At 37.3% G+C, this 25142-nt stretch overlaps 2 protein-coding genes across 7 annotated transcripts in view; both read left to right on the forward strand.

Annotated features, from left to right (window-relative positions):
- Window positions 1-15204, forward strand: part of CPSF6 (cleavage and polyadenylation specific factor 6) — a 30157-nt gene extending 14953 nt beyond the window's left edge. For 4 of the 6 annotated variants that reach the window (XM_060279652.1, XM_035127010.2, XM_035127012.2 and 1 more), the window contains 2 exons: window positions 148-340; window positions 10345-15204. In XM_060279652.1, the coding sequence (XP_060135635.1) occupies window positions 148-337 (190 nt within the window). In that variant the 3' untranslated portion in view covers window positions 338-340; window positions 10345-15204. The remainder of the gene's footprint in view (window positions 1-147; window positions 341-10344) is intronic. The other 2 variants (XM_035127011.2, XM_035127013.2) reach the window with 1 other exon arrangement.
- Window positions 15205-17989: 2785 nt separating this feature from the next.
- YEATS4 (YEATS domain containing 4) lies at window positions 17990-24693 on the forward strand. Its single transcript, XM_035127014.2, has 7 exons — window positions 17990-18258; window positions 21196-21315; window positions 21809-21875; window positions 21962-22056; window positions 22659-22751; window positions 22840-22927; window positions 23949-24693. Exons 1-7 carry the CDS (start codon window positions 18208-18210, stop codon window positions 24116-24118), a joined length of 684 nt encoding a protein of 227 aa, XP_034982905.2. The 5' UTR covers window positions 17990-18207; the 3' UTR covers window positions 24119-24693.
- The last annotated feature ends 449 nt before the right edge of the window (window positions 24694-25142 follow it).

Genomic DNA, 25142 nt, shown 5'->3' on the forward strand with positions numbered 1-25142 from the left:
GAACCTAATTGCCAGAGTTCATCTAAACAATTTCTTTGTATTGAGACAGGGTTCTTCATACCCAAGGAAGTAAACAAATACAGTGTGTTGTGTTTATTGCAGCAAAATGTTGCAATTTGAGAGAATTAATGAAGTAATTCCTTTTAGAAGACGTGAGCGATCAAGAGAGAGAGACCACAGCAGGTCAAGAGAGAAGAGCCGGCGCCACAAATCTCGTAGCAGAGATCGTCATGATGATTATTACCGGGAAAGAAGCCGTGAACGTGAGAGACATCGTGATCGTGATAGAGACCGCGACAGAGAGCGCGATAGAGAACGAGAGTATCGCCATCGTTAAGAGGTAGGTATATTCATCTTTTAACGAGGCTTTAAAAACTTTATATAGTTTTATAGAATAAAGGTTTATGGTATGTTATATTGTACATTTTCCTGATAATGATGTTATATTCAGGTAAGTGTTAATACCTTGTCATTTCTCTTCTCTCCCCCCCCCCCCTTTGCTAACTGCCTTCTGGTGTGTGAAATGTGTTCGTGTGATTTTGCTGTTTTAATGTCGGCCTGGTACTCATTAAATTTAGCAGTTCAATTTGTAAGTTTTTTAAAACAAGAAATAAAGACAAATTTTAATTTAAAAAATAAATAAATTTAGCAGTTCAAATTTACATGAACTTTCAGGCATTGGGGTACCATTTAGCAGAGCTGTCTTGCCTATTATATATTTGCATGGTAACAACATGCCCAAGGTGGCTACTGGGAAGGTTTTAGATGGCACCAGTGACTGGGGTAAATTACCACCACTATTGCAGTGCAACATGTTGTGACATTGCACTGATAGTGGAGTCTAGTATATAGTCCTATGAGGTGCGGCATTATTTGAAACAGAATCACATAGTTAGGCCACTAGTCTATTTTAAATTGCTTTAATCCAAGCATTTGGCCTTTGTTTTATATTAATCATAGTCAGAGGAAATAAGATTACACAAATCGTGTAATCGGTACCTAAATTCCTGTATATCTCAACTTTATGGATTATTAACACATGGATCATAGCCTATTTTCAGTTGCCCACAATATACATCAAACTCACAAGTGTTCAGACCTTAGGTGTGGCTGTTACACTAGGGTTTCCTGTTCCTCTTAACTGTAGTTTCCATAATGCAGGTAAATATAGTTGCATATTCAAATTAATAGATATTGAATGAAGTTCTAGCTGTTTTGTATTTTTTTATTGGAAACCTAGTACCATGATTCAAAGGAAAATTCTACTAATTATGCATTTCCGGGGGGGGGGGGGGGTAGCTTTGAATTTCCTTCTTGTTACAGTAGCCTCCTAATGTGATATGGCAAGCCCTTTTTTATGGTATGGGTGGTTTGCTTTTAAAAGAAAAAACAAAAAATCCCCCCATTCCATTAGGGTTCTAAAGTATAGTTTTGGATCCTGGCCTAGGTGTCAGTTAAAAGGAAAACATAATAGTTTTGAATAAGTTTTATAATTGGTCTAAAATATTTTGTATCTATTGAGTTTTATAACTAGCATGAAGCTGAAGTTACTATTTTATATAAACCTTTCAGTTACACAATTTATAGCACATCCAAGTTTTTCTCATTAACTCTTGAAGTTACTGTTAAGACAGAATACATTTTCTTTGGTTATAATCATTGATGACTTTGCCCATATGGTAACAATGGGAATCTTCAATTTGATGGGAGTGCTTATCGCAGACACTTAAAACCAAAAGAATGTGTTACATGTTTAGAAATCAGTGCCAGAAATATGAAATTAACTTCACAGTCACAGACCAGTACACACCATCATTTCTAAGCATAAAATTTGATGTCCCAATCTTTTAACTCTGGAGGAATTAATTTGCATGAAAACCAGGGTATTGTGAGGGTGATTGAAGAACTGTGGAATGTTTAAAAACCCCAAAGCAGTGTTGGGTTTTGTTTTAGAATGGCTACCGGTACATTTTCATGTTTGCGTACTAGTACGCTACACACATGGATATAAGTAAAATTTGTCCCATAACAAAATAAGCAGTATGCAGTATTTGATTTTGATTTGAAAAGGAATTGGGATGCTAAACGTCTGCTAAAAGGAGATACGGTTTAAATGAAGTGTTGTGTTTTAATCACATCACTGTAAAAAAATAATAATCTGTTCCTTAAAATGGTCTTTTGTTTCTGTAAAGTAAAACTTATGTTCTCTTGTAGATGTTTATTTTGGGCAAAGCTTTAAATTTCATGTACTTATTGTACTTGTACAATCTGTGCTATATGGTGCAAAATTAATATAAAAAATTTGAGGATAAACAGTCATATTCTGAGGTGACCATAGAACAGTTAGTTTAATTTACTTTTATAGGCACACACAAAGACACAGTTAAGCTTATAAGGTTTATTTTTCACTACTTATGTGAGAGATACAACTTTCCATTCCAATTTGTATGTTTATCTAAAATTCCATTGCACTGTCTTAAAGATTATACTTTTATAACATTGGAAGGGTAAAGGTGAGAATTTAAAAATCATAATTTGATTTTTACCCACATCTATGCCCCTTTAAAACTAGACACTGTTGTGCAGGCTAGTTACTTTATTGCTATAATCTTACGAACTATTGTCTGTGTTCTCTAGTGTCTAAAGACTAAGTAGATATACTGTGCTCCCGGCAGCAGAATGACACAGCTTTTCTCCCTATTATTTGTTGAATTGGTGAATGATGTGAAGGTAGTTTATGAAGGGTTGAATCCAGAGAAATGTCCATGTATCATAGCTGGTGGAAGCTTCCACCCCACCCCTTGTGGGAAGGGGTCAAGGGTAATCACTGAATGGGGTGAGTTCTAGCATGACAAGCTGGGACCAAAGAAGGAATGTCCGAAAAACAGGCAGAGACGACTTTGTAAGTGGGAGCTCTTGCTTATGAAGGTTACTTCTGCCCAGATTACTGGGCTGCCTCTTTCTTCTCTGCCCCCATGCCACAACTTATTCCATTGCATAATATCCCACAACTGGCAGGGGAGCCTGGGCTGGAGGGTGGCAGAGGGTGGAGAGGTCATCTTCCACCAGCCCTATTATTTACACATTTCTCTAAATCCAACCTGAAGTAGAATTAATTATTGAACATTTGTTCACTAAATTTTATCTGTAGTGGAACAGTCAGATATTTTGATCAGTCACATTGGGTTGGATCCGATGCTCTTCCCTGTGCACAGAGAGGAATTTGTTCAGGAATTGTGAGAAGTGAGCCCAAATCTAGAGAAGCTTCTCCGTTAATGCAAGCTCAGTGCTCTCCTGCCTTCTTATGTTGTATCACAATCCCTCATACATGGAGGTAGAGCACTGGGAGAAGTTTTACACTAGTTCTTTTGCAAGAAAGTCCATGGAACAGTGAAAATGCATGTTGTTTTCCCTCACAATATTTTGGATCCAATCCATTGTCACCCACACTTAGTATATTCATAGAGATGAGCTGAATTTCTGAAATAAGATGTACCATTCCATCCTTCTTGTTTGGTGGTTATTGAGTGGTGCAGTGAATGATCCCGTAGTGGGGTTTCTCTTCCTTTAATATGCTTATACTTCATGATGTGTGAATTGACAACATATTTCTAGCTACTGGGTTATTTTGAACGTGTTCATGAAACTATCATTTTTTGTTGTGTCTTTTGTATAATGTCGATATAAAAGTACAAGAAAATTGTGAATATTTTCAGATGAACCTATTTTCTTGTACTGATCTGCTGGAAATTTCAGCAACTTATATGCAAACCACAAGCAGATCATGAACATGTTTGTGTTGGGTCATATTTAGAGCAAACGTTAGCAGCAAAGGTTGAATGTGTAGTGATAGAACAGTGACAATCTTAGGACTGCTTCAGACATGAAAACTAAATAATCACATGTGATAAAGTACATACTGATCTCATGCTTTATCCTAAGCAAGTGCTCTTCTGTAGGAAATCCATAATGATTGATCTTAGGCTCTGATGTGAATAAAATAATACATTAGCTAAACTGTCAGTTTTTAGAAGTCTAAATGCTACATACTATTTGTTAATTTGTGGTTATTAAAGTTTTTAAAGTCAAAGTAGATTGGTATGGATTTGAAAAAGAATGAAGCACCCTAATGTTGATTGACCTGTATGTTGAGCTTGAGCCCCTTTTTTGACATAACACTTTTCTGTATTCTGTTCTCAAACCACCATAAGCAAAACTCTTCAAATACTAAGAGTTGTTTTAGTGTGCCAATCAAGAGGCCGGTTTGTATAAAAAGTGATTTGCTGTTCTTTTTTTTAAGTGTGTTCGCAAGCTGTCTTTTATATGTGTAGTAAGAATACTGAAAAAAATATTGTTACAAGTCTGTGTTCATGAGAGGTAATTGAGTGAATGCTCCTGTTCACACCCTGTGATGTGTGTTGAAAATATGTAGTGTTTGTGAACATGGTTTACCTTTCCTGACCCCACCATCCATCCACTCATTGGACATTATGCAGGTATGAAATCTAAGCCCATAGGTCAAATCTGTGAGATCCCAGCCTCTCAAAAACAAGCAGCGAAGGTCACACCACTCCAGTCCCACTTTGTACTGTGCATACACTCTATACACATTAAGGCATTGAAATAGGGAAATGTGTTGTGTATCAAATTAATGCAACAATATTATTAGGAAGTTAATTACTTTCTTTTCATGAGACTAGTAAGTCCTACTTTTATATAGACTGGCACCACTGCTGGATTAGTAAATATCACTACCCCTTTTTAAAGAGGCAGTGCTTACTCTAAAAAGGTTAGGAAGGTTTGTTTGCAAAGTGACAAAACAGCAAGGGCTATGTTTCTCCTTCTCCCTGTTATAATCCAGAATGTTTTACCTGGTTTTAAAAATCTTCATTCCTAAAATACATGCTGCTATTTGTATTTGAAACTCACATTGTTTTTTGAAACTCATTGTAGGAGGCCATATGGTTAAACATCATTTTTGCTGTAACACATTTATTTATAGTATTGATTGCACTGCTGCTATTTGGAGCTCATAGGTTACAAATTACATTTGCACAGTAAATAATTATGCAGATAAAACAATCTACCATTTCTGACGAATTAGTGTTAATTGTGAAATAAATAAGAACATACTGGTATAGTGCATAATCCCCAACGTGTTAAAATTTGCTGTTTAATTTGTGTTATGGTTTTCATGAAAATCCAGTTTCCTTATTGTCTGTTTTTCATAATTGTTAGTTAGTACAAATTACTTTGTTCAGTAGATGTACAAGAAACTGTATTGAAGACCCTCAATCCTTTCTGGTTTGAAGCGGCTTAATTTTTGTGATGGCAGGGTATTGGAGTTGTTGGGAAACCTTATTTGGGAAGTGAACTGGCCTGAAACTATTGTTTATTGTGGTTTGAGAACAAATTGTGTTTGTTTTTTTAAACAAAGAAACTTGTATATTCACCATTTTACTTGTTGCAGTCTGAGTTCTACTAGTCTTTGTCATGCCTCAGTGTGAACATATATATATAGACTATAACCAAATTGTGACATGTGCAAAAGGGAAAATGGCTTTTATAGCAAACCCTTAATGAGAGTATTTTTGTGCATTGAACTGGGTTGTCACTACTAAGGGTTTAAATAATGTGCATTTCTGACTAAATGTATTGTAATGCTACAAATCCACAAAATTCCTGTTACTAGAGTAAGTGGAAGTAGCTTCAGAACTGTGATCCAAATTTATTAAGCAGATTAGCACATTTTTTCACTTGGAACACACAACACTAAATTGATAGTTTTTACTGTGCCTTGTTAATATTTTTTTTTGCTGTGTCTGGTTAATAAATTGAGTAATAAGATATGGTTTTATGAAAGCTTAAGCAGCTGGGGAATTGGTTGAATGCATTTCCCCACACATCCCTAAAATGCTGTTGAGTGTTAAGGTTAGACTGATACACATATTAAACACAATAGTTGCAGGGGGAGAGATGCCAAAATAAAAAAGACTAGTTACAGTATTAGAAAAATAGCTTGTTGTAAATAAAAGTGCAAACCTAAAGAGTCACAGAATATTGACTTGCCATTTCAAGTTGTTGTATCAGTGTATGGTTGAAAAATAAGATTTGTGTCCAGCGCTGCAGCTCTGCTGGTGCAATGGACTTCTGACATACAATGAAGTCTCTCTTTCTAACCTGTCCCCTCCATACCCACCCACCCTCAAACTCATATCTGGAGAGTTAGGGGACCCACCCGAGCAGATTGGGAGTTGAGGAGAAATAGAAGTTCCATTGTGCCAGCAGAACGCCGCTGGTGTAGCATTGGATCCAACCCTAAGTTCTTGTGTTATAATATGAATGTTAGTCTCATTTGTGTGAAGTTCAATTTACAGCTATGGACTTTGAACTTAGTGAATAAGGTAAAAGGGAAATTCATTCTCCTGCAGATATAAAAATAAACTAGGTTTAGGGGTTGTGTGTGGGCCATCAGTGTCCTTCACCTTGCATGAATTTTCCCCTGCCTCTTCTCTGTATTTGGCCTACAGACCTAGATTGTTGCCAGTGCAGGGGACACTCTTCAACTTATTTTTGACAACCTAATTTAATCAGTGTTCTCAGGTGACTTTTGGGGCACAAGGACGATTCATTTACCTAGGTTTGGTGTTACAAATGGTCATTGCTAACATAGATTACAGTGGGGGGGGGGGGAATTGATGTAAGACAAGGAATTGGCTGTGAGGGTGAGGAGATGCATGTGATCTTACTTCCAGTTCCTAGACCAAGCTTATTTTTATATCTTCACTGAAGTGATTTAGTAAAAAGGTTTGCTTGGGTACTCAAAGGAGTAGCTAGGGTTTTATTGCTGTTTAGTGATGTTAATTGCACGTCCCTTTGAATAGCAAAAAAGGTTATTGCTTTTACAGCTTCTATCTGCATATCGCAGTAGAGAAAAAGTTGCCTTGTGAGCACATTCACTCAAATTAAAATGTTCTGTAATTCAAATTTATAATTTGATTTTAGACAAGAGACAATACTTTGTGAAGAAAGGAGACTGGTTTCCTACAAAACTCATAGTAAAAATCAAGTTATTGGTGCTTTTTTATAATTTTAACAGGAAACTAGAACAACTTCACTGAATAGCAATATTCATGTAAAGCTATAAACTCCTTGTCTAAATCACTGCAAAAAGAATTTATGCCTGTAGCCTATTTTGTATTATACCATTCATTTGGGTGTAGCTATTATAGATTACTGCAATGGAATTCAGTAAGTCTTCACTAATCTATATATGTTTAAATACTTTTAAAGAACAGAATGTGTATCAATTCATGATAATCCCTAAGATACTTTCCACATAATGAAACCTAAAATTTCTTGTATTGACAGTCATTTAAAAAATGTATTTACTGTCTCAAATGAAAACTGCTACAGACACATAGCACATTATGGTACAACAATGAAATCCTTTTTTCCTGTTCAGAATTCCTTTAGAAGCAGTAAAGACACTTAGTATCAATAGAATATAAGAGTGTTGCAAGGGAAATCCTAATATGCAGTTTTGCAGCTGTCATTTCACTCTTCTGAAACTGAAGTGCACTCCCAACTTGTTTTTCAGTTGGCTGCTACTGAAGCACAATATGATGCATCTTACTGTTAAAAGCCAGCTTTAAAATAACTAAGGATTTGGTTATGTCAAAAACCAGAATACTTAGTCATTATTGAATACTTGAGAAACTAAAGAAATTATCCTAATCCTGCATATTGATTAGTTATATAGCCTAGACTTTATTAAAAAACAGTTTGTGGGAAGAGGAAAACTTCTGAAGTTCTCATTATTATCATAAATTTGTTTTCTAATCTAAATAGGGGTTTTTTAATACTGAGGGTGACCTTATGACAGCTGCATACTGCTATATGTTCTGAATATATTAATATGCCTGAATTTGAAATGACTTGTTGATGTGCTTCTTTGCAAATTTGGTTTTAAGGTATTTTAAAAGCTTTGGAAATAGATGTGAACCACTGAAAAATAACTTACTGCTTTGTAGTTATTAAAAGATTTGCATCATCCTAAACCCATTTCTTGGAAGTCTGTTCCATTGGGTTCAGCATGGCTTACTGCTGAGGAAGAGTGCGTAGAGTTTAAGGCTGCACTCTTACTTGGGTGTAAGCACCATTGAAATTAGTGGAGCTAGCTTCTAAATAAAGTTGGGAATGGAAAATGTATGTTTAAAGTTATCCGAGTAATGTTTGTGCATATATGAACTATCATCTATTTACTGTGGTTTTTACATAAGTAGTTCTGATTCTTCAACGTGATGGCTTTTAATAGGTAACTGTTTCCCCCTCCTCAGCAATTTAACTGTATCTTTGGCATCATGTTCTTAAGGAAGGTTCTGCAGGCATGACTGCTGTAGGTACTGCTTGCTTTCCAGTATGTATGAATTAACCTGCATCTAAAGAAACCCTGATTGAACTAGGGTTCTCTGATGCACAGATATGGGTAATCGGAGATGCAGGTATGTTATCCATACAGTCGTACCTTGGTTTTTGAACAGCTTAGTTCACCAACAACTTGGAACTCAAACATTGCAAACCTGGAAGTAGGTGTTCCGGTTTGCGAACTTTGCCTCGGAAGCTGAATGTCCGGCGCGACTTCCAATTGGCTGCAGGATGCTCCTGTTTAAAAACCAAGGCACGACTGTACTTTGTTTTCTAAGAGTAATGGTGGTAGTATATGCAGCAGTAATGTCAATATTAGAAAGTGTGGAGCTTCCTTTAATCTCATTGACCAGGATCCAAAGAACTCTGAAAGATGGCTTTGAACTTGGGTTCCTGCACAGGGAAATTTCAAAAATGTTTGTGTTATAGCATGAGGTCTGCAGCTCAAAGTGGTGTGTGTGTGTGTGTGTGTGTGTGTGTGTGTGTGTGTGTGTATATATATATATATATATATATATATATATATATATATATATATGTATAAACAAGCCCTTGGGTTTGCCTAAAATAGCTTTTTGGATCCTGGCCACTGATTTTAGTGTAGCTTGCATCCCATGTAAACTTCATCAATGTCTCTTCCAAAGCACAGAAATACGCTAATAGTTATAGCAGGCATCCCCAAACTTAGGCCCTCCAGATGTTTTGGACTATAGTTCCCATCATCCCTGACCACTGGTCCTCTTGGCTAGGGATCATGGGAGTTGTAGGCCAAAACATCTGGAGGGTCGCAGTTTGGGGATGCCTGAGTTATAGGATGATATTTTACAGATCTCTTGCTATAAAAGAGTGACAGTATTTGAACTGGTCTAAACATTCCAAAGAATTGCAATCACTAATGTGGCTGTTGGTTATAAACATCCTCATGGAGATTCTAACCAAATAGAAGCTGGTCACCCATTACCTCCAGCCATGCACCAAACTGAGCCATACTCCCCTCATTTTTCCCCACATTTATATTTGAGTATATGAATCTGTTATTTGCTGCCTCTCTGGCTTCCACTAGTTATTCAATACTGAATGTGGACAAAAGGGTGAGATTAATGTAACAATTTATATTTGTAATAAAGTTCTGGCTTACATTTTTCATGTGCTATTTAGCTGTTGCATAGCTTCATTTATGATCTTACAAATCAGCTAAAACTAATGTAATACACCAATTTGGCTACAACATTATCCTTTGTTTTTTCTTATTTTTGAGCAGAGGAAATGTTCTTCTTTACTAGTTTTGTAAAATGGAACATTTTCTGTAGTTATCAATGGCTCTGCTTAGGTGCCAAACTAAACCACACTTCAGTGTGATGTGAATAAATCTAGGCAAGCCTCAGGCCCATGAACACACACACATCCAATCCCTACCACACGGTCAGAAGGGAAAATCTAAAGGTTTCCACTTTTGCTTAGCACAGTTTGCCATTCTATCCAAACTGACAAACTGGTTTTCCATTGGCTTTTTTGAAACAAGCCAGTGTGAAACAATTGTAGTTAAGTGTCTTAGGGTGAAATGGCAAAACTGGTTAAGTAAAGATGGAAGTGAACTCTTCTGAACTATTATTCCCAGTGGAGAAATGCATGTCCAAGGCTCACCTAGACACTTTCATGTCATACTGAACTAACGATTTAGAATGACATCTGAATACTGCCAATGATTAATTTTTTCTGCATTGCTGTAAATCTTTGGACTACTTTCTTGAAAGCTGTAGTTTAGATTTTTTTCAAGCAAGTAGCAGTGGTCTCATTATTTACCTTTCCATTATGCTGAAATTGGTGCACGATTTGTATATGTATAGTTAAACCAACAATTTTTGTTTGCTGTGGGACGTAGCAAAAATCTACATCACAAATTTTGACACATTACAGCTGAAGGAAGAGGAACACCTCACCAGACAAGAAACTTAACTTCACGGAAAGAGGCTTGTCCAGCAGTTTGCTTCTTGTGATCGAACAGAGCCTGTAAAGATTCATGGATAAAATGAACAGGAATAGATCTGAATAAGGCAAATCTGCATACATGGTAACCAGTAGCTCTCTTACCTTTTTATGTTGCTTAGCTGTTTTATTTGAAGGAACCTGTGTGATTTAAAACGTATAGCTTTTTGCAACTTTATTACTGGTTATATACATTTGACAATTAAAATGTGCAAGCAAATGGAAAAAAGTCTAGTAAATGCTTGTTTTTATAGTAGTTCTTGTTTAAATGTTCAAATGATAATGTCTGTAAAGAGCACCAATCTGATTACAATAGATGTAGTGTTGTAATAAACTGTTTAATGGGGCTGATGTGTAAAGCTGTTCCAAGTTATTTGATGTTTACACCTCAGGGAGCGTCTTGTGTTCAGCAATATTTAATGGTGTTATAACAATGTCTCTAACAAAACATAGCATATTTTTTGCATATGCATCAACTTGTTGTATTTGCTGAATGATTAGCAGTTGTCGAACACTTGATTTTGATACTAGAATAATGGTTACATTTTATTTTAATTTGTAGCTTTTTTTGCATAGATGGCTTGTGAATTTGCTGAAAGGTGCGCAAAACTGTAAAAACTGTAGATTAACTTTCTGTAATAATTCAAATAGACTGAACTTTCTTTAAAGAATATGAAGTCTGAAGTTGAATTCTGGTTTACTGAAGCCTGTCTGTTGCAATATGCAACACTCAATACTTTGTTCAAGCATACAAATTGCCCACCTTTAAAAAATGCTGCAATAATTTACAGTTTTTATTGCGAATGCTGTGTCCTGCCTCTAGCACTAGTCATTCTGTATCTAGATATATATGCCAGTTAAGTAACTGAAGAAAATGTTTCTCCTTAAAAAATAATAATCAAGATTTCAAATAAGCTTTTTTGAGCAACAAAAATTCCTGTCCATAAAAAGAAAATGCATACATGTCCCTTTTATAACTTAATGTGTAATAATTTGCCCTAACAAATAGATTGTGATCCAATGCACTCCACAAACTAAAGAGAGCAGCAGATTTTATTCATAGGTTTAGCACATGTTGCTTAGTTGTGGACTGTTTTCTTTTAAAAATACTTTTTCTCCCCCCCCAAAATTTTTTTTGCTAGTTTTAAAAGTTTGTTGATCAAATAATTCCCCAGATTGTGTAGAAAACCTTGATTTAGTTAAAAAAAACTTACTCATGTTAATACTCAGTAAAATTACTTGTGATATATGAATACTTGGATATTAAATTAAATGAAGACCACTTTACATGTTTTAATATCAAACCCAAGTTTACCATCAAGCATACCCTTAACAGAACCATGACCAATCCCAACTTCCTAGCCAGTGCACTTGTGTAATAGATGTGTTTACAAACATGTTCGTCACATTCCCACTTTACTTATTTAGGTGTACATATAAAATATTTTAACTGTATAACAAAGACACAGTGTATTAGTCAGACCTTAGAGACATGTATAAAATCACAGTTTGTGTCTTACTAAACATGGAATTACTCAAGTTACTGTCTCAAAGGCTGTATCCCAATACGACTAAAGATTTATATAGTTGAACGAATCCGCTTGTCATTTGCACAGCTCAGGTCAATGCAGCTGATTTGCTCTTTCCTGGCCAATATTGTTTGAATTGTGTTTAATAACTGGAGTAGATGGTTATTTTTTCTATTAGCCATTTTGTAAGATGAAAGTTTTCTTATGGTCCATTCATGCTTTGTTAATAGATTTCCTAATTTACCACGTTTCTTATGTGAGATGTTGGGCTTACTTTGAAATATTATTTTGAACCCACAATGCTTTACACAACTGTTTATCTGACAATAACGCCTAAATTCATTTTACTCTTGGGTTTGATTATACACAGAAGGGGGTGGCTCAGAAATCAAAGTGAAGTGAAGCAAAATATCAGGGATTTCTCGTTTGCATGACTTTTTAGTCCTACGAAACCTGAAAATGTATACATTGGGGTTGTTTGCTTTGTGCAGGGATGAATGTGAGTTCTGTCTATGGATAACTTCAGATAATCAGGAAATTGGATGTTGCTGCAGTACCTTGCAATTGTATGTCCATGTTGGGGTGGTTGTTCCAACCCTAAGAAATCCAATGTAGTATTGCTTTTAACTAGCTGGGATGTAGGCAGACAATCTGGATTAAGTTGTACTGGAAATGGCTCAAGATGGAGGAAAAACAGGTAAGTTAGGTGTGCAAATGCTGTTTGAGTAGTAATTTCAAATATTCATTAACCAAAATTAAAATAATTTAAAGTCATAATTTAGCTTTCTGTATGAACCCTGGAGATACTGTTGTGTATTCATTGTCTTACATTTTCTCCTATAGTGATTTCCATTGCTGGCAATGGAGCTGCCAAAAATCAAACCATGAATGATTTTAATAACTTTTTGATATGTGTAGGCTGAACATTTAAATTGTGTAAGTAGTAAAGAGTCATAGTAGTTGTCTTGTGAGTAAAACTTGTTTTCTCAAGAACTCTTCTCAGTTTTCTCAGTAATTTTTTTAAAAAGGAGTCCAAAGATGTTTAGAAAAAAAAGTGAAAGCATTTTACTTGTGATAATCTCTAGAAAGAAGTTTGTGCATTTATCTCCAGTCTGATAAACAATGCTCTCGATGAAATATTGTAAATAGCTATGAGACAGTAAACTAAAATCTTAGTAGTGTCTTGGTTGCTACTACGGTGGCCTTTGGTGGCTGTATTAAATCTATTTCTGTTAAGAAAATGTAAATAAACTTCAGGGGGTACTTAATAATCTGTATATAGGCTTTAATAGATAAAAGTGATAGCATTAATGGCTATTTTAAAACAAATTATCTGACTGGTGGCCTCCTCCTGGATAGTTGTGCTGACATTTGCCCGCAGTGGTATTGTAATATAAGTTTGCAATGTTGTGCAGTGTTGCAGAAGTTGCTATTTCTGATACTAACTAGAAATTACAACTGGCACTGCAAGCCAAAATAACTTTTGATTATTCTCTGTCTATTTAGCTGTATATTTAAGTGCTTTCTCCAATAACATGAAAGGCAAGCTTTAAATGTCCTGTGTATTGATTGACTTCAGTTAAAGAATCCATGTAAATATTGGACAAGCTTTCATTTTTCACTCATGTACAGTTTAAGCAAACTTTTCCAAGTTTATATATAGGATCTTAGTCATACTGTTTACTTGGTAGTTATATAATGATGCAGAGAACATATAGCCTTAAAATGCAGCTTTAAAAAGTTATAGCATTAAGCATCCTCTGTAAAATTTACAATTTTCTAATGTTTGAAATATTCATAGTTTTTAGTAGTCTGAGAAACAAGTTAGTAGAACAGACTGGAGTTTTTGAAAATAAGAACATTATTAAAAACCTGATTTTTAGAAGGGATGGAACAAGCAAGATGCTTTGACATGTTAGGAGTATTTTATATATTGGACTTTAGTGCTCCTTATAATTTTATACACATATAGGAGCAATCACATACATATCCTAGAATCCATGAATCTCATTTCAAGCTGCTCTCTCTCTCTTTGTAGTTGTCAACTTTTAACTTGAAACAAAGAGAATGCCACTGCCCATAATAATGTACTGTGTACTTTTTAAATAGCTTAGCTTTCAAGCCTTTTTGACTCAATATCCAGTTGAAAACCAGGTTTAGTCAACCATCATCAGGTGATCTAGTTTCTGTCAGCTGAGAAACTTTGTGTTGTATCCAACCTACGCTCTACTCAGAGTAGGCCATTGCAAATTAATGGACCAAAAATCAGTAATGTTCATTGATGTCAATTAATCTTCTCTGAGTATGACTGGTGTTAGAGACACCCCTTGTATCCAAAAGCCTATTCAGCATGCAAATTCTATTTGGCTGTAATTGGAGGAGGATCTAGCACTAAAGGTTTGGTTGAGCACACCTGGGCACATCTGTGATCTCGTCTTATACAAGTAGCATTAAATGGGTGAGTTTTCTGACACCGCATTAGAGACAGTTTCTCACTTCAAATCTTGAGCATGCTAAGCATCATTTTCAAAACCTTCAGCTAAAATACTAACCCAAGTCACCACTGAGTAGCATGTTGTACACACTTCTTTGGGGATGAATTTCACATTAATAGGTTTTTTTTCCTGATTGACTTTATAAATGTAATACAGTGGTTTACGTTTACTCATTGCAAGTGTATTGCATTTAAAACAAGATTTAAAATTCATTTTTGTCAGTGTTTTATTTTCCAGAGTGCCTGTGGAACAACTATGTTCCCTTAAAGATGATTTACCTCCCTTAAACATGATTTTTGTTGGGTTTCACTACATTAAGTTTTGCCCAAATGTGTACTCGCAAATAAAGAATAATAATACCATTTGCTATAGTTTGTAAACAGTTGCTTACATTACAGGTTTTAGGTTTATTGGTGTGCAAGCAAATCATTTATTTATTTTTAATGGGCAATGGCTTTCTAATATCTGAAGGCTCAAAGAACATCTTGGTAGTGTTGAGTTTCTGGACACTCAAATGTCTTCAGAAGGTAAGAAGAGGGTGGCCTTTCACATTAGCATATGTGGTATTTTATTTTTAAAAATGCCAACTCCATCTCAAACTTTGACTTGTCAAAATTCTTTTCACTTCCATATATTTTAAATTACATTACCTTTCCTTCCAGTCTTTAGGCAACTATTAGGAATTTGCTGTCCAACCATTTATTGGTCTTTAAACTGCAAAAGAAGTTACCTTGTATTGAAGAAAAATAAAGTGCATTTTTATGAAAGCTTAAGTCTGCCTTGTATTATGTTTATGCAAAGTATATTGCTTTTTTAAAAATTGAAGTGTGCAGTATTTAATAAGATTGTGGTTGTGAAGCAGTTCTTACTTGGAATGAAAAATGACACCTGTTGAACAAAGTAGCTTGAGAGAGAAAATGGAAACAGTAGCAGGTTATGGTACCTATTAGTGACAGTTTTTAGTCTTCATCAGTTTCTGCTGCTGTACAGGGGAACCTCGGTTTACAAATTTTCGGTTTACGAACGCCGCAGACCCATTTGGAACGGATTAATTCACTTTCCATTACTTTCAATGGGAAAGTTCGCTTCAGTTTATGAACGCTTCAGTTTATTAACAGACTTCCGGAACCAATTATGTTCATAAACCGAGGTACCACTGTAGAAACAGCCATCTTGACTGCTATTCTGCCTCTCTAAGAGAGTTGTGTGAAGTTAACAAATTTGCTGCATTTTTTGTAGCACTGCTCTAATCACAAACAACCGTCAATTACTAGAAGTTTACCAAGTTCTAATTTAACTGCTGGACTGAGAAACCCTCACCTGTTGGTAATGTATACTAAATCAACAAAGACCTAAGCAACTTACCAAACACTAAGAACAAGTTGATAGAAAATTTATCAAAATAAAAATAAAACACATACATTACATGTTCACTTTCCATTAGGTGAACAGTGTAGTAAATGTGTTCCATCACTCCTGTAGATTTAACAGGACATTAAAAACAATAGAAAGAGAGGAATATTACATAGGTCTAGATGGCTTAACAAAATGACTTTATTTGTACACATGAAAGGGATAGAAATTTATTAGTAAAACTACAAATAGGTTTTTTTAAGGTAGGCATATAAGCAATTAAGAGCAGCTAACAATTTGGCGAAGAATTTTCTCCAAACTACCAGCAGGGAAACAAAAATATGTGGTTTTTAAAAGTTTTTTAAGGTGGTTTTTTTGTTAACATCTTGAGCTATGTGTATCATAGCAAATATGGGGGTAGGCAGTCCTTGCAGTCTCATTGGGTTTTAAGAGCATTGAGATATCTAATAGGGGAAATTTAGATAACCAAAGTGCACTTAGAGAAAGTGCATGAGATAAATCCTACTGCTACCATGTGCAGCTTTCAAATGCTGTCAGTAGCTGAGCACTCACAGAATTAGTCATAGACTCTTCATCTCTGGGTAGCACCAGTTGAACTTTCTGAGAAAGCTGGGTGTACACAATTGAGCACCACAATTAGGGGGTTGGACTAGATGACCCTCGGGATCCCTTACAATTCAACAATTCTTGATTTACATCTCAAAGCAGCAGTATGTTTCTGCTCTATGAAACCTGAATGCAGCACATACTTATTCCTGACTTCTGTGTATCACTACAGCCAATTGGAAACTGAGAACGCCCCATTGGACGTTCAGCTTCCAAAAAGAGTTTGCAAACCGGAACAGTCCCTTCCGGGTTTGTGACGTTCATGAGTCAAGCTGTTTGACTTCCAAGGTCCAACTGTAACCTAGAGGTTACTAGACTGTATATGACAGTAGTTAGGCTATCCCTGTCAGGATAGGACTACCAGCAGAAGTTGATGGAAGGAGGTGAGCCTCAAGCAACAGCAAATAATCCAGAAGTACCCTCAAGCTGTGTACCTGCTCCTTTAGAAGGAGTGTAACCCCATAAAGAGCAGGCAACATCCCATCCATCCAGTCTAGGGAACCACCCACAGGCAGTGTTTCAGTCTTCTTTGGATTGAGCTTCATTTTGTTGACTCTTGTCCAGTCCATTATCAGGCAAGACAACCAACCATCCAGCACCTCCACTGCCAAGATTTAGTAGGAAGTCAAGCTGTTTAGCTACCAATTCAGCCTAGTACTGTAGATTCAGATGTTTATTTGCGGCAAAAAACCCATAAATGGCAAAGCCAAGTATCAATTGAGCATGACTCATTGTTAAAACAGTGTTTACGGAAGATAATCTTACTTGGCTACGAGTGATCGCCAAAGAAGAAAGAAGAAAGGGCACGGGATTAATAAGGTAAACAAACCATGTAAAGGATGATAACCTTGCACTAGTATGAAATCGTCATACACTTGGCATAGCGCTACATCCTGCAGCTATCGGAAAGCTGGACATGACTAAGATGCTAGTTTTGTTTCTATTACGGTACACCCTTCGTCCAGGACGTTCAGGACAATATACAGTATGAGGTTCTCACGGTCTTCCTATTTTATCACATGCTTCTGAAGGAAATTAGGCTGAGAGTCATCGAGGCCCAACATCACTCAAAACTGATGAACCAGCATTTGAACCTCTTCTCCCCACCCACCCTGCGTCTGATACGCACTTAACTCGGCGCAAGCACCGTTATATAGAGCTTTTTATTGCTGAATGAGTACGCTCAGGACTGGACATCTCTGGCTCCCCAACACAGCGATGCGGCCAGCCCAAGCTCGTTGCCGTTTCTGGTTTTAAAAAAAAGCAAAAAAAAAGTCCGCATTGTTTTGGGTTAATACGTGGGGGCCAAAAAAGAAAACTCTTTTGTACATCTATTGGGGAGAAGTGTGCTTTGAAGCAATCCGCCTCAATAAGCACAAGGGATTAGCAATTCATATATATCTTTTAATTTGCACTTTTGGCCAAAAACCCAGAAACTCTTCCTTAGGCTGCGGTTTCAGAAAGCAGCGATTTAGTTCCACCCGCCTACCCGGCGTTTCACCTCCGGGTCACAAGGCCCAGGCAGGAAGGCGCCGCCGAAACCACACGGGCCCCTCCATCGAGCTCCTCTCCTCACCCGGAAGTTGTTGAGCGCGGAGCGGCCGCCTCGGGGAGGTGAATGGGCGCCTCCGAGAGCGGCTCGAGGGCGCCGCGAGCCGTTGCTCCCCGCGTTCCTCTCTCTGCCGTCAGAGGCGAAGTGGCGGGTGGCGGAGGCCAGGCCCTACGAGCTCGGCCTCGCTGCTCGACAGCGGCGTGAGGAAGCCTTCCCTTCCCCCCCCCCCCGGTGCAATATGTTCAAGAGAATGGCTGAGTTCGGGCCTGACTCCGGGGGCAGAGTGAAGGTAGGAGCCGGGCGCCGCTGGGCGCCGGGAGCGGGGAGGAGGAGGCTGAGGCGGGGTCAGCTCGGCGCGCTCGGATTCGAAACCGTTGCGCCTCCCTAACGGTTACTTTTGAGTGACAGGGAGGTTCCGAAGCCCTGTCGGGTTGCCAAGGGGGCAGAGATCCGTGGGTGCGTTGGAGTGCGGAGCGGAGACTCGTTCGTGGGTAGAGCCCTTGCTTTGCGTGCAGAAGGTCCCGAGTTAAAAAGAGTCTCTAGGTCAGTGGTTCCCAACAGGTGGTCCGCGGACCCCCAGGGGTCTGCGAGCTATGCCAGAGGGGTCCGCAAGATGCTATTAGAATAAAAAATATATTAAATATATTTCGTATGATAACAGATTTTTTGTTTTGGCCGTTTCCTGCACGAGCAGAGTCTAGCGCAAAACTAGAATTAGAGGCAGTAGTTCTGCTGTATGCCGTTAGGTGGCGCTTTACAAACACTACTGTTTTGCAAAGAGGCAGCGCGCACATTCTACTAACGCTCACCTCCCCAAGATGCTTTGCGCGCGTCGGCTTCATTTGTGCGCTACTGCGCAGGTACCCTATCTTCTCCATTCCCCTCCCTCCTCCCTGGCGCGCGCTGCCTCTTTGCAAAACAGTAGTGTTTGTAAACAAAGCGTTGTTTTTCGCGGAAGCTACAGTTTGCGTAGTTAAAAATGGACCGTGGGTTAAAAAGTGGTTCATCTCATTAAGAACTGAAAATTAAAACTAACTGTATACTGATGGAGTACTCTGTTGTAACTGTAAAAAAACGTATAAATATAAAAAATAAAAAGACTCTTAATTTGGCTCTCACTTTTTAATTTTAGGATTAGGAATTAACGGGGGTCCTTGTCACAATAGCGGCTCGATGAGGGGTCCTCGAGAAAATTTTGTTGGGAACCCCTGCTCTAGGTGATGCGAACGATCGCTTCGTGTCCGTCACAATAGACAAGAGGAGGCCACAGAGGACAACTGGTCCAAGGCAGCGCCGCTTTTCTGTGCTTCTGGGCTTGCCTCCTCTTGCTGCATATTCCCATCCACCCCATTTGCCTGTTGCTCTCCACTAGCGTCGTACTTAAAATAACTTTAAAAGTGGCTGCTTTCGGAGATGGGTTCTGGGTTTCTGTGCCTCAGTCTGTGTGTATGTCCCACATTAAAAAGTGGCTGCTATGGGGAATTTTTTTAACATACTGTACCTTAAAAGACCATTGCGAACAGTCGTTAGTAGGATTGGAATATCACTTGTAGTTTAAGGTTAAATTCTGGACATAATGGAAGAGGTAAAGGACTTGGATTACCATAAAAGATGCAGGAGGAAAGGATTAATGATACTAGTAGGACCCACAAAGGGGAGGATGGAAGTCCAGGAGATTTCTTGGAATCTTGTTTTCTATGTTTGATATATCTTTGTAAAATTTTAATTTTAAAAACCAAATAAATAAATGTTATACAGTATATATAAAAATAGTGGCTTCTAGACACTGCAGGTAAGGAGTCCTCAAAACCATTTCCAACGTTTCTTTCTCTCTCCCTCCCAGAGACCTAGAATCTTAATATTTATAGATATGCAGGTTTCATCAACTGTCTAGGACCAATTGATTAAACTGGTGTAAACCTGCACATGAGTTAAAAACAAATTGATTTGAAGAAATAAGTCACATTTTTAGGCACCTCATGCACATACTGCATTGTTTTTAAGGAGCTTTTTAATTTTTTGAATATTGGTACTCTGCCTACTATCCAACGTTCTTGAGGCAGCTTACAACATATTCTTAAAATATACTAAAATAGACACCAATGTGATAGATACAAGTGTGTATCCGCTTAGTTCTCTTAATGTTCCAATAGGTGCCACTCTGCATCTCCTGACCTAGAATGGATTATGGAAGCAAACAGTTGTTGGTCCCTCACAGGCCAGGGTTTCCTCGTTAGTTCTTCTTCAGCTGCCTAACAAATCCCGTCTCCAACGAGTCATAAAATTGTAGATTTGGAAGGGACTCCCGAGGGTCATCTAGTCCAGGCATCCCCAAACTGTGGGCCTCCAGGTGTTTTGGCCTACAACTCCCATGATCCCTAGCTAACAGGACTAGTGGTCAGGGATGATGGGAATTGTAGTCCAAAACATCTGGAGGGCCGAAGTTTCGGGATGCCTGATCTAGTCAAGCCCCCTGCAATGCAAGAATTGCTGTAAATATGTTACAAACCTCCTTCCCTGTACTCACATGGTCCAGTTGCCCGTCTTCTATGGAATCTCTCGAGCAATCAAAAATAATCCTGGCCCCAACATAGCTGCCTAGATAACTAGATGTGAATTTCTTCATCTTTCTTTTATGTCTGTGTGTCTCATTAATTGAGTGCAGTTATTTAGTCACTCAGAAGGCTGTAAATCAGTTAATTGGCTAAGTGTGTGTAGGATTGGACCACACACATTGTGTTTTGAGTCTTCATAACATGATTGTTGGTTGGCTTACGTCTATCTTTTCTTTCATCATGATGCTCAAGGCAGTTTTCATGTGTGTGTTCATGTTCCCAGTCAGTCTTCCATCCAGGTGTTGAAGGGAGCCAAAGCCAGCTTTGCTTAGCAAAAACTTGGATGTATATTTTAGAGGAGGGGGGGAGTAATTTTTGCCCCACCACCAAATTGGTTCTTCAACATTATAGTGAATTTTGGAAATTGTATCTATGAAGCAAGTTTTCAAAGTTACTCTAGTTAGAAATTTAAGAGAAAGAAATTGATATTTTATATTTAAACTTAGGCACATTGAATTTTTTGGAACAAAAACCAGTGACATTATTACTGTCACTCTCAGAGTATATATTTTGGTAGATAATGCAAGAAAGATTAGTTTATCTAGAAAGTAAGTTTTTTATGTTAAGCAGATTTCTGAAAAACGTGTGTGCCTCTTTTTTCTCACTTGAAGGGTGTTACTATTGTGAAACCTATTGTTTATGGAAATGTTGCACGCTATTTTGGGAAGAAACGAGAAGAAGATGGACACACACATCAGTGGACAGTTTATGTTAAGCCTTACAGAAATGAGGTAAACAGAATCGTTCTTGGATAACTGTATATAACATGGGTACACCTGTGCAAATTCTAATTGTTTTCTGTCCAGTCCTGCTCTCTTGAACAATGCTCATGTTTTAGATATCAAACTAGGATAACTATGTATGCAGCTTTCAATATAAGGAACTCTTCAGTAAAATTAAAAAATTGTGACTACATAGGAACAAATATAAGGAATACCTTTGGAAAGATTGCAGTCTTAAGAAATAGGGTATTTGACTGCTGTCTGAATTGTGTGTGGAATGTGCTTAACTTTTCAGTAAATAGACTCATGGCATGTTTCAGAAAGCATCTTGGGGAAAATCAGATTAGAGGTCACACAAATGTTACAAGAATCAGCAGCTTAAATACTGCTAATACTCATAAGTAATTCTGTGGTAAGCGGTAAGGGGGCTAGAAGAGAACAATGAAACACTGTAAAATATATTATTGAAGGTGTAAATAATGGTTGGCTGTATTTGTTCCAGGATATGTCTGCATATGTAAAGAAAATCCAGTTTAAGTTACATGAAAGCTATGGCAATCCATTAAGAGGTATGACTTAAAAAAATTAGTTGATACAACATATGAAATAGTTTTCAAAGAAGAAGTGGCTTATGCTACTTTTTTGTCTCTTTTAGTTGTAACTAAGCCACCTTACGAAATCACTGAAACAGGCTGGGGTGAATTTGAAATCATCATCAAGATATTTTTTATTGATCCTAATGAAAGACCTGTGAGTATTCATATTAGCATGAATAGCAGAGAACTATTTTTAATATCTGGTTATTCTGAAGAAGCCAAATTCTGTTTCAGTTTGACTAGGCATTAGCAGTCCATTGGGAAAGATTCCTTTGTTTTTTAAAAGTTGCTTATAGTGTGTGCAGTTTGACCTATGATGAGAGAAATGAGACCTACGGAAATTCTGTATTTTAAGCCACTGTTAAAGGGAAAAGAGACCAGTGTGTAAGAATTAGTGGCATCCCTAATTTGTGTGATAAGCAGTATCTGTATATACACTTAATTGGTTTGTAAAGAACCCTAGTTTTCTAAATACTGTTGTTTTATCTATCCAGTGCCTTATACCAGGCCAGAGTAAGAGCAGCAAATATTTTGAGAACTGACGTAGACAGCATTATATGTGGGGGAAATACTTTCAAAGTACTGTTGGGTTTAAAACAATGATTTGAATTAGTTAGATCTCAGCCAGTATGGTAAATTCTTCTTACTCTGAATGCATGCTCATTTTGTGCTGGCCACTATGACCCTGGAATGTAGACAATTAAAATACTCAATAACAGTTGTACAGGTTATTCTTATTATTTTTGTCTTGCACAGGTGACTCTGTATCACTTGCTGAAGCTGTTTCAGTCTGACACTAATGCAATCCTAGGGAAGAAAACAGTAGTTTCTGAATTTTATGATGAGATGGTAAGAATTGTGGGGAAATGATGGTAAGATTGTGGGGAAATGATCCATTGTAGCTGATATATTAAATTTATTGTTGTTATTTCATTAGATATTTCAGGATCCTACTGCTATGATGCAACAGCTGCTGACTACATCTCGTCAGTTAACACTTGGTGCTTATAAGCATGAAACAGAGTGTAAGTGCTAATACCTGTGAATTTTCTCTAAACTTTACATGAAATTGTGTTTTTGTGAACTGTCGGCTATATCTTTTACATGAAGTATATTTTGAAAGAAATGTTTATCTATTATGATGGATAGTATATAGTGACCAGTTCCCTTAAAAAAAGAAATCTGATTCCTACTGTTGCTATCAGTCCAGATATAGAGCTGTAAATGTGAATGGCTTAGCTCTGTATACTAGGAATTTTGAAATGCAATATAAATAAGTCCTCAAAGCAGAATTACAGCACTTAAAAAGCCCATGGTTTCTCCTACCTGCAAGTAAAAAAGAGTCCTGTTAACAGTATACAAATTCTAGATTCTTTAAATATGAATTATATACAACAGCTGACCTGAATAGTTTTGTAGTAATTCAGAGTGTTGGAAAGGACCTCAAAAGTAATCTAGTCCAACCCCTTACTACACAAGAATGCCACTCTGCAGCATCCCTGATAGGCCACCCAGCCAATGCTTAAAAACATCTAACAAAGGAGAGTCCCCTATTTTCAAAGGCAGCCTGCTCTATTGGCAAACAGTTCATACTGTTAGGAAATCTCATTGGTTCAGGTCCTACCCTCTGGAGCAAATTGTGTCTTGGAAATAAAGCTGCTCAGATACATGCAAGGAAGTTCACACTTGAGTGTCCATCTAGCCTGTTTTAATCTATTAGATTCTAAACAATATACAGTACAGTGGTACCTCGGGTTACAGACGCTTCAGGTTACAGACTCCGCTAACCCAGAAATAGTACCTCGGGTTAAGAACTTTACTTCAGGATGAGAACAGAAATTGTGCGACGGTGGCAGCTGGAGGCCCCATTAGCTAAAGTGGTATCTCAGGTTAAGAACAGGTTCAGGTTCAGAACGGACCTCCAGAATGAATTAAGTTCTTAACCCAAGGTACCACTGTAGATCAAACAGAGTTCATTATGTTTTCTAATTGTTCAGCTGTGCTTTGGAATTCTCCTGACTTTGCATATGTCTTTCTTGCTCTCAGTTGCCAATGTAGAAGTAAAAACCAGGGAGAAGCTGGAAGCTGCCAAGAAGAAAACCAGTTTTGAGATTGCTGAACTTAAAGAAAGATTAAAAGCAAGCCGTGAAACAATCAACTGCTTGAAAAATGAAATCAGAAAACTTGAGGATGATGATCAGTCTAAAGACATATAACAAATAGCAACATATTAAAGGACTAAAAGTGAAACTTATTGTTATCATGCAACCAATAATGTATCTTCTAAGATTTTGTAAGGGCAAAATAAGTTCCAGGGTTGTTTTTTGGGGGGTGGGGGGAGGAAGGGGAAAATTTGGTGTGTAATATTTCACTACTTGAATGTTTAATAATAAAATGTTATTTTCATAGTTTAAATTACAATTGTCTTTCCATCTTTCTTTAAATAGGGTGGTGTAAAATTTAAGTTTTATTTATCAAGTTACATTTATGGTACACTATACCCCACTCAAGTGTGTTCATATTGTAGTTTACTGAGCTTTATATGAAAACCTTTCACAATACTGGTGTTTAATTGACCTGAATATAAGAGGAAAATCTTTGTTGATTTATAAAGTCTGCCTCTGCTTCCAGACTAGTCAGAATTATCCAATAAAACTACTGTTGGACAAAGAATAATTACTGGTCGGTTTTACATTGACAAACTATAAATCAGATTATTATTGATGGGGTATTGGAGGCAATAACAATGTTTGTTGCTTTGAGTTTCCTGAATAAAAGTACTGTATGAGAAGCATCTTGTATACTTTTTGTTTAGTACTTGAAAATATAATAGGATATGGATAGTTATTTTATCATAAATTATCTGTAAGATTTATCATGCCACCTGACAATATGCATTTTGAACATAATTCCATTTAATCTTTTTGGTGCAGTTCTCAAATATATTACTAAATATCTTTCTTCCACTAGCTTTGATGAAAATTAGCAAATTCCTAATTTTCTGTGCAGTGTAAATGAAAAACCCCAAAACATCCCTATGCATGGGTAGGCACTGGAGATAGATCAGTGCATAGGTTAGGGTTTATCAGTGTAACAGCAGTGGACACACATCTGCCTGCAGAGATCATCCCTGGCATCAACAAGGTCCCCTCCCCCTGCTGAAATGAGGATTGAAAGAAGCATATTTTATCTAGTACAGTGGTGCCTCACAAGACGAAATTAATTCATTCCGCGAGTTGC

The sequence above is a fragment of the Zootoca vivipara genome, chromosome 10 (genome assembly GCF_963506605.1).
Source record: "Zootoca vivipara chromosome 10, rZooViv1.1, whole genome shotgun sequence".
In the NCBI taxonomy this organism is placed as follows: Eukaryota; Metazoa; Chordata; class Lepidosauria; order Squamata; family Lacertidae; genus Zootoca; species Zootoca vivipara.